Source organism: Haliotis asinina, chromosome 3, assembly GCF_037392515.1.
Source record: "Haliotis asinina isolate JCU_RB_2024 chromosome 3, JCU_Hal_asi_v2, whole genome shotgun sequence".
In the NCBI taxonomy this organism is placed as follows: Eukaryota; Metazoa; Mollusca; class Gastropoda; order Lepetellida; family Haliotidae; genus Haliotis; species Haliotis asinina.
Window position 1 is genome coordinate 27629648 of NC_090282.1, and position 10745 is coordinate 27640392.

Consider the following 10745-nt stretch of genomic DNA (forward strand, 5'->3'; position numbering starts at 1 on the left):
GCCAATCATGCCATTTCATTGAAAATGTGTCAAAAATTCTATGTGAAAGAGATTTCAAGTGCTTATGGAATTGATCTGTAAGTAGTAAGCATTAGCTGTGATAATGACTGCAAATTTGAATTAACTACCTCTTTCACCTGAGACACTGAGACTGCCACTTGTAGCATTTCAAAGCTAGGAGAAAACAAGTTTCAGCTAATAATAATAACACAGAGCACCCTGACTATAATGCCCCAGGCTATAATGCCACCCTGTAGCTATATGCATAGTCCAAGTGTATGTAAAATGTGCACCCAGACATAACATAAAACTAGTATCGATATCATAGACATAGCTATAGCTCTATATTTACGCCACCTACCCAGCAGGCATAGGCCAGAAGTAGCCCTCTAATGGCAGCAGCTGAATACTGATATGACAGACAACAGTTCTACAGAAATCGTATATTTAGAGGAAGGTGAAACCCTTTAGAAAATATGACCTTGATCTGCATAGAAGATTAAGATTCAGGAGAATTGACATTTTCAAGATAGTAGATACAATCAAAGGTGATACTGATTATGATTATGGCTCCTACCGCACTTCCACCAGATATTATTTCTGCATTGCCAGAACAGATTTCCTGCCCACACAATACCCTGCTTATAATGCCAAACTGGATATAATGCCACTTGTCAAAGGTTTTTGGAACAAAAGTCATTTTCAGCTTGTAATAATGCTTGTTACACTGACTGCAAGTATCATACATACATTAATTTGTTAATTGACTCAAATTAATTAATCAAACTCATTAATGTACTCATTTAAGTAGTCTTGTAATCCCTGATGGGATAATGAAAGTGACAAGACACTTCCTACCACCTACAAGTGACTGGCACCCCTGTATGCTAGGATTATCCAGTCTTTCGAGGCTCATCAGAGGAGAAATATGCTCTGTCACCTTGTCCTACCTGGTTATAATGTCACCCTGGATCTAATGCCATATTTTCCCTTCCAAAGAAAAAGAGGCATTATAACCATACTTTTCCCATGTAATATGTAGTTATACATCCCAGGTGTCCATGGCAATGGTGGCAAGTATTTGTTTTTGAACATTACTGATTTTGGACCCAGTTGTCAGATATATTGCTAATAGTATCATGTTTGGAATGATATCACTTTAAATGTCATTAATTTGTTTGCTAACACTGCTATTTAAAATGACGAGAAGCTTAGCATCTATTGGTAGCAAGTTAGAGATGAAATCATTGTTCACAATTGGTCTTAAGGTCATGTATTTGAATACACCTGTCTGTAAAATATGTGACAAAGGCAAACATGTACTTACCTACAAGTCAATGATTGTTCATACTAACTAGAATCAGGGTGTAGTTGTCTCCTTGTGTTACATGATAACCAGGTCACCTACAGAAAGAGGGTGATTTAATGACATATAATCACTTCAACTCCAGTGTCTCTAGCATATCTAGTAAAACTTAAAAATGGACTGATACCACCTGAATATGTGTCTTCAATCTGAATGACTGGAACAGCATTTATCGTAAGAGTGACTGAGTTTTACACTGCTTTTAGCAACATTCTAGCAATATCATGGTGGTGGACATCAAAAATGGGCTTCACGTTGCACCCATATGCAAATGCTCTAACCGCTAGACTATCCCAACGCCCCATTTATCACAAGAATCTACCTAACAGAATCATAGTGCAACCATAATTTTCAAACAAGTCATTTCGATGTCATGGAAAGGTAATATGTTTTCATGTTTATGTGATATTGGTAATGAAAGGAGCACCTTGTGCACATTGCCAGGTGTGTCTGTACTTGATGACCAGTGTGTATACCTGCAAGTGCGGAGTCTGATGTCAGATGCAGAGATACCTGTGTACATGAACCTCCCGACATCTTCGTATCCCCTTGGACTCGTGCCTGGTGCTGGTGTAGAGTTCCTGCGCCTGGAGAGGAAGGTGTCTCGCGCTGAGAATGTGTACTGTCAGTTCACAGCTGTGTCTACTGTGGCATTTTTCCAGGTGTCAGATTCACACAGGTAGGTAGTTCCTGCGCCTGGAGTGGAAGGTGTCACACATGAATAACTTACCTCATGCATAAATGTGTTTTCTTGTGATTGGCTGGATGCTCTTCTAGTATTTTCCATGTTCCTTGCTTACAAGTGAGTAACTTCTCAATATACCCTGCTGGGAATTCCAGACTCATTTGGTACCTTTGTGGTAGTAGTTCTTTATCTTGAATAACATTGAATCACATATGACAAACAGAATTTACTGATGTTTGCAAATTCAAATTAAGGCAAGGGAGCTAACTCTAAATTGTTTTTCCTTGTCATCTGCAAAATCTAATTGTGCTTCAAACAATTCAAAATTAACATTGAGGTGTTCAGTAAGATAAATATGCTGTTCACTGGTGATGAGGGGAACATGAACAAACTTAGAGGGCACATCACCCCATGTTCCCCTCATCACCAGTGAACAACCTAGAGTGAATTGTCAAAACCTGACTGTATCTGCTGTGACACTTTTCAAGATGTCAGATTAATATCAACCCGTGGGCAACTGGGTCAGAATTGGTCGATCAAACTCACAAAAGTAAATAATACCAAGGCGTATGACCAGGACGTGATTTGTTTGATGATGATGTTTCCTAGTGTAATGATGGAATCAGTTGTGATGATCAACTAACAGCTTTGCCTCATCCAGATTTGATGCCAACTGGAAGCAATGTTTATGTAGGTGAATATTGCTGATCTCACCATAATACAACATACAAGTTATTTAGCCATTTTGTCAAAATTTATTTGAGACGACTGTGAGAGTAAACATACATCAGATAGACATGCCTAACATCTTGTTTCAGACCCACCACAAACAGTCTTGTACAGGACAGAGACACTGTGAAAGTCCCCCATCAGTACATTATAGACATATGGCGGTGTCCGACATCAAGCGCTGAGTTCACGTCCACTTGCTACATCTGCCACGTCATGAAGCTGTGTCTGAAGTGTGTCTGCAGCGCCTGTGGCAGCATCGTCACCACCACTGGTTGTAGTAGCCAGGCTTGTACTGTCACCGACACATATCTCAGTGCTAAAGTCAGGTAGGCCAAGTTGTGCTTTCAACTGAAGTATACAATATTCAGTAGAACATATTACTTTTATCATTATTATATTTAGTATAACATCACTCTTATTTAACAACATATTGAAAGTATTTGTGTCACATATAGTAGTGCATATCTATAATGCGCGCATATCCACATTCGTTAGTATGGTCATGGCACAAACAACACTTAGGTCACATGACGTATCCCACTGCGTACCCATTTTCAGCTGGGTGAACACAGCCTATTTTCAACAAACTCACTCACCTACGGTGAGACCACAAGTATTGCACTGTTATAGGGCAGGCCTGAAGTCCAAGAAACTCAGGCGTCAAACGGCTGAACACAGTCAGCCATCCAAGAACTCTCCAGTGTACTTTTACTTCAACTGATTTGTGACCTGAGCTCTGTGCACACGGCCACACAAAGCCGCATTTAAAGTGAACTGGTGTATGAGCAAACTTTAAGTGAAAGTGGATGTTTTATAAGCTGGTGTTTCCCTGTACGCTAAATAATTCAATCATTATGGTTCACATTATGTCCATGTGCACTTGCACAATTCAGAATGTCATCATTCATAGCTGTTGTAGGGCTGAGTTGGTCGTAACTCATATAGTTTAACATAGAATCATGACAGTCATTGCATAAAGATTGAGAGCTGTGTTCGTTCTTTATGATTTCTCACAAGTAAACCCTGGACGTGTTATCCATGAATTATCATATTGCTTTTCACACACTCAGTATCCTGGTAGATGATGGAACAAGTCCAGCTGTGGTTTCATTTTCAAACTGCCCGGAAAATGTGCAGCGTTTGCTTCGTCTGTCAGTGGAACAGTGGTGCCACCTGGAGGTTGTCGCACAAGAGCAGGGAGAAGTCTTCATGCAGCAGGTATATGGCAGATCATTCATACAAACTGGCATTTCTAACAACTGATGCAATTCAAACATGAAATCCTGGTTCTCTGTTCATGTTTTTCGTTGACTGGAAGTAGGAAACATGTTTTGATTTTGGTTTGATTTAGACTGAGACCATGCAAGATTAAACAACTTCTTAATGAAAATAAGAAAAACATTTATAACAGGATCACAACAAACTGATTATTTGCTTGTATTTTCATGAATAATAATGTTTTGATCATTCTAATTAAGGTTGAAGTGGCTAGCTCTAAACATTCGGGAGGCAATGAAATCAATTACCAGTTCTATGTATTGTGAAAGAAGAAGCTTATGAAGGTGTGTAAATCAGAGACGAACAATTGTATAAGTAGTCACATGGCAGTTTGTTGAATGGAGAAAGTCGCATCCAACTGTTTCTTTTAGGCAGAAGATCTCACAAGGACAGAATTAGTTCAGCCCCACAAGAATGGGATCATTAAAATGGTGTAGCTTGATCACAGCTTCCAACCTTACTTTCCAGTTTGTGGGAGAGGGTGAGTCTGTGCTGGAGAACTTCTTGATGCGACTCTGCAACAGCCAGCATGTCAAACGGCAATGTCGGATGGTCCTCAGACATCGAGTCTTTCAACATGGCCAACAGAACACATGGCGGTCGGGTGTCCTTGACATTAACCTGATGAAAAAAGATGGTGAGATACTCACCCAGTGTGTCACAAACAGAAGTAGAATCTTATTTGAGAGATTGCAAGTTAGTGTTTCCTCCAGACAACAAAAAGGGCAGGGTGAAGTTTCTACAGAAAAGGGTACCCTAGTTTGAAAAGGGCACAAACCACAATAAAAACCAAAACAAAATGACCAGATTGAGCCTCATGTATTATTAAGGTACAGTCTCCTTTGCTTTTTTCTCATGAAGCTTTTAACAGCTTCCAAGTCAGTGTCATTGTGGCTGTCAGTGTTTAGGCTGATCATAAGATGCTTGTTACAGTTGCTGACTTTCAGTCTGTTCCTGAGCTCCGTCACAACTAGCAAGTACCGGGCAGGGCGCAGTGAAAAAGGTCCGGGCGCAGTGCCCTTCTAAAACGCTCTGGAGGAAACACTACAAGTAGTAATATGTAATGCCAGCCATTGTATTTCTATAGCATTGTGGTTGTTATTGGAATTGTGACATTGTGTTGCAGAGTTTGCCTATCGCAGTGTAAAGGCCAATGCCATGTTTGAGACCCGCTGTCTACCCTACCTGCAGCTTGAGTGTATGGATCTGAAGGAGGTTGCTTACGATGTCTGGTGATTCACAGATATCTCTAGTGTCTGGTGACTCACTGGAGTCACAACATAGTGGAGTGCTATAACAGAAGATTTAAAACAGTTCCCAGTGTGTGGAGTGTGATGTTTACTGATTCACTGGAGACAACAACATATGAAGCAGGATGTCTGGAGATTCACTGGAGACAACATACGAAGCACTATGTCTGGTAATTTGCTGGAGACAATGAAGCAGGATGTCTGGTGATTCAATGGAGGCAACAGCATATGAAGCAGGATGTCTAGTGATTCACTGGAGACAACAACATATGAAGCAGGATGTCTAGTGATTCACTAGAGACAACAATGTATGAAGCACGATGTCTGGTGATTCACTGGAGACAACAACATATGAAGCAGGATGTCTAGTGATTCACTAGAGACAACAATGTATGAAGCATGATGTCATGTGATTCAATGGAGACAACAACATATGAAGCATGATGTCATGTGATTCACTGGAGACAACATACGAAGCACTATGTCTGGTAATTTGCTTGAGACATATGAAGCAGGATGTCTGGTGATTCAATGGAGGCAACAGCATATGAAGCAGGATGTCTAGTGATTCACTAGAGACAACAATGTATGAAGCACGATGTCTGGTGATTCAATGGAGACAACAACATATGAAGCATGATGTCATGTGATTCACTGGAGACAACATATGAAGCACTATGTCTGGTAATTTGCTTGAGACATATGAAGCAGGATGTCTGGTGATTCAATGGAGACAACAGCATATGAAGCAGGATGTCTGGTGATAAAAGCAGTTCCTGCTGTGTGGAATGTGATAGCTGGTGACATATTGGAGACAACAATGTATGAAGCACAATGTCCAGTGATTTAAAGCAGTTCCTGCTGCGTGGAATGTGATAGCTGGTGACACACTGGAGACAACAATGTATGAAGCACAATGTCCAGTGATTTAAAGCACTTCCCAAGTAAAGGTATAGAAGTTTATGTTTGGTGACTCACAGGTGACACCACTGTGTGGAGTGTGATGTCTGGTGACATCAATGAATGTTTTAAGTAAGATGTCTTGTGACATTCAAGAACATATTGTGTCCTGATTTGTATGAGTCAAATGTATGCCACATCAACTAGTGAATTAAGACATAAAGTACTGAACTTGACTGTATGACTGTCCAGACATTGTTGATAAATATATGATTTGTTGTAGACAGTGCAAAGATCTGAAGATGAAAGTTACAAGATCACACACACGGGATACAAACGTATCCTGAGGCCTGCAGTTAGTGCTACTTTTAATGTCATTCTTATATTGTTTTCTTTTTGTAGATTTGTTGATACATTTTTCAATAAAAATATATTAGTTTTTCTTCTCAGTCCTCATGTTAAAATGTATTGTTTGTCTGTATGTTGCAGTTTTAGGGTACTTTTCAAAATTACGTGGATCAGAATCTATGAGTCCAAAACACGCACACAAAATACTTTTTGCATGGTCCTATTATTTTATTTTTCGTGAAAAACGCAGGTTTCTGCATTAACGCGAATACTGAAACACTTATTGGATGATAGTCAGGGTCTCCTTTCACAACACATTAAAGTAATTAAAGTAACTTTAGTGCAATGTTAAAGAATGGGTGCTAAGGTTAATCTTAGTAAAGGTCGCTTCATGAAACCTGGTCTATATAGTACAGGATGCCATTGTACAAAGCAACCTCAGCGCTACGACTGTCTTAAGTCTATGTTAAGGTATGGGAATTATGGTCACCTTTGCGCTAAGACTGTCTGAAGTCTATGTTAAGGTATGGGAATTATGGCCACCTTAGCGCTAAGACTGTCTGAAGTCTATGTTAAGGTATGGGAATTATGGCCACCTTAGTGCTATGATCGCTTTGGATGATGGCACCTAGGACATCTCCAAAGAAAATCATGTATTATCGGTACACTTATATGTTAGGATGATTCACTGTTATTACTAATGACTGTTGATTTATTGATATACGTACATGAATATTTTTTGCTTTCACATAATTTTCACTTTTTGGATGTTTGATCCAGTTAACTGGACATCTTGCTATCCGGACGATTTTCGAGTGAAACCAAAACGTCAGGGTAAACGGGGTTCAACTGTATATCTATATTTATCAAATGGGTTGCAGTGTGTTAACAGATAACACTAGCACATATCATGATCATCATCAGTGAGGTGATCAGAAAATACAAAAGTGCATCAGATTTCACTTGAGTTACTTCGCTCAAGACATTGAGAAGATTCCTTAAATCACTGACAGTGTCCGTTACTCAATACCATATCATAACTGCAGGTGTTCATGTGCTAAAACAGTTCTACAGTCTGTTCAGCTGACCTTCGCTACTCCAGATATGCATGACCCCATAGGTTAATTGGCACAATCAAACACTTCACAATTCAGAGTACAATTCACATACAAATCACTTAAGATATGATCATATATATGCAGAGATGAATCAACAAATATTATTGTAGTTCTTTATTGAAATAGTGCATATACCGAAACATATAAATCAATGCATACTTTGAGAGTTGCTAAATAAGCTTGTCATTGAACCTAAATTGTCTTACTAGCATATATCATATAATTTCAGACTGTATTTAAGACCTGTCAGATTAACATCAATTGAAGTCTTTAGTTAAAACTTACTGAACGCCACTGGATATATAGAGGTCTTTAAACAATACAACCCCAATAAGTGCATTACCAAAATCACTTAGTGATCAACGTCAACGTACATATAGGGTATCTGTCAGGCATTAGTGAATTTACTACACCCATACTTAAGAATGAAGATTTTCATGGGTATCAACTTCTTTATTATGAGAACACAAAGTTTTGGAATTAATGCTCACTCCTTCATCACCTGATGAAGGAGTAAGCATTAACTCCGAAATGTGGTGTTCCTATAATAAAGAAGTTGATATCCATAAAAATCTTCATTCTTATGTATTTCACTTCTAAATGCCCTTCAAAGACTTATACAATATAGTTTTCAGTAGGTCTGTTAATAATTGAATAGACTATTCTCTGAGGATGATCAACTGAAAAGATTAATTTTCATTCCAGGAACCAGATTTCCAAAACTCTGGTAGTGTTAAGATGGTTGTTGGTGCTATACATTAATATTAACTTACATCTTAGCAATAAGAGCAAGAGAGCTTTGAAAATCTAGGCCCAGGATATTTGGTATTATGTTTACAGATTTCTGTAGTGAGAGTTTAGTTTTTCACCACACTCAGCAATATTCAAGCTATATGGTACTGGTCTGTAAATAATTGAGTTTGCACCAGTCAATCCACTGATTAACAGCATGAACATCAATCTGCACAACTGAAATATGACATGTGTCAACCAAGTCATACAAATGTCAGTAAATAGTCAGATATCTGGGGCCTGAATATGTTAACTTGCACAGTATACAAACAAAAAGTGTTAGAGAAGATTAGCCAAATAAGTATCCAAAAGAACTAATGTATGAACAAAGGAACATAATTATGGCCTTCACCAATAATGATGATTGCTGTGAAAATTATGAGAACAAATGACCCTCCACTTCTTAGGATGGTTTGACTAACCCTACATTAACCCTCTGAACAGCATTCAATGACTTTGAAGTTCCCACACGATGCATCTGTCAACCTCATAACAACAGATTTGGTAGAACTGTTTGAGAGGCATACCTTGGCTTTTGGTGAGATGGAAAATCAGCACATGCAATCATGATACAATGCAAGCCATATGTATGGTTTGTCCACTGACTGAAGATACTAGTATATTCAACATTTCTGTCCATCATATATCACTCATTAGCTAAATTTGAATTTTTCTACATTTTCCATTAAAATCAAAATGTATTTCTTTTGTTTGCAAATGCAGCATAAATGCAGACTCATGAATCAAGAAACTTATACACAACTGTTCAGCTAATGATGAGATATGTATCGAAAATGTCTCTCTTCTGTTCTCCAATGCACCTATTTAATGCAAAAAGCAGTCGTGAACAACCTAGAGTGTCCTGTTCTTGAGTCATTCACGGCTGCTTTACAGAAGGAAGGCTTTGGACATGGCTGTTGAATTTATCCAGATACCTGCCACCTGGAACCATGTTCATGCTACAGCAGAGGGATGTAGGACCATAACTGCAGCACAAGTGACCCGGGCAGAGGTAGACGTTTTGTATCTTGTCAGTCAGTGCCACGCTTTCCAACCACTGATCGACCATGAACCATGCCATGCCAGTGTATGAAATGAATCAAAATCCCAGCCAGACACCAGATTTCAAAATGATACCAACCCAAAATGGATTTAACCAGACCACTCAGATATATGGAACATCTAAAATTTGCATCAGACCGTTGGGCTGGCTAGCTGTAAATTTAGACTGTCAGAAATCTAGCCTGTCTCAGCTGGTTGGACGAGCCTTATTTCATACACTGAATATGCCCTGATAGTCGGGATCTCAGAGTGTTAGTACATCTTCCAAGTGGCACCATCATTGTGTTGGGATCACACACTAACAGTACATGTTCCAAGGGGCCCTCATTGTGTCGGTAACACACCTGTAAGTATGTACATCTTCCAGGCATCTCTGATTGTGTCAGGATCACACACTAATAGCTCATGATCCAAGGGGCCCTCATTGTGTCAGAGTCACACAACTGTAAGTATGCACATCTTCCAGACGTCACTGATAGTGTTGGGATCACACACTAACAGTACAAGATCTATGGGGACCCCATTGTGTCAGAGGCACACAACTGTAAATATGTACATCTTCCAGACATCTCTGATTGTGTTGGGATCACACACTAACAGTACATGTTCCAAGGGGCCCTCATTGTGTCAGTAACACACCTGTAAGTATGTGCATCTTCCAGATGTCCCTGATTGTGTCAGATCACACACTAACAGTACATGTTGCAAGGGGTCCTCATAATGTCAGTCACACAACTGCCAATGTGCACATCTTCCAGACATCCCAGATTTTGTTGGGATCACACACTAACAGCCCATGCTAAAAGGGGCCCTCATTGTGTTGGGATCACATAGTTATTCATATAATTGAGAAAACAAGCCAGCATCTTCTTGATGACAGTCCTATGGGCAAACTAGTGAAGTTCAGTTGAGCTGAATGAGTAGTCTGTTCCCACCCAGTGAGCCACAACCAGCTAGCTATCAACTAACTTGACTAGAGGGTAGGACAGGATACTGCGTGCAAACAAATAGTCATCAATAGTGCCCCAAGACAGCATTTGAAAATGGTAGGCATCCACACCCTCAGATTTGTTATGATATATTTGAAACAAGCTAAGGCTCTGGGTTAGTATGTTAAATCTTCATCCATGTTTCTGTGTATAGGAAGTCAGTGAAACATACTCTAGAAACTGGTATTGTGATTCTGATACTGTTCCTCATCAGCTCACATTCAC

The 10745-nt window shown here is 39.4% G+C and overlaps 2 protein-coding genes across 6 annotated transcripts in view; one reads left to right on the top strand and one right to left on the bottom strand.

Annotated features, from left to right (window-relative positions):
* The window catches only part of LOC137277751 (CST complex subunit CTC1-like), a 31517-nt gene extending 24857 nt beyond the window's left edge, over positions 1–6660 (top strand). For all 5 annotated transcript variants that reach the window (XM_067809666.1, XM_067809665.1, XM_067809669.1 and 2 more), the window contains exons 17-21: positions 1811–2045; positions 2870–3109; positions 3854–4001; positions 4530–4698; positions 5188–6660. In XM_067809666.1, the coding sequence (XP_067665767.1) occupies positions 1811–2045; positions 2870–3109; positions 3854–4001; positions 4530–4698; positions 5188–5297 (902 nt within the window). In that variant the 3' untranslated portion in view covers positions 5298–6660. The remainder of the gene's footprint in view (positions 1–1810; positions 2046–2869; positions 3110–3853; positions 4002–4529; positions 4699–5187) is intronic.
* Positions 1–10745, bottom strand: part of LOC137277762 (F-box/WD repeat-containing protein 5-like) — a 424418-nt gene that overhangs the window by 94468 nt on the left and 319205 nt on the right. The window lies entirely within an intron of this gene.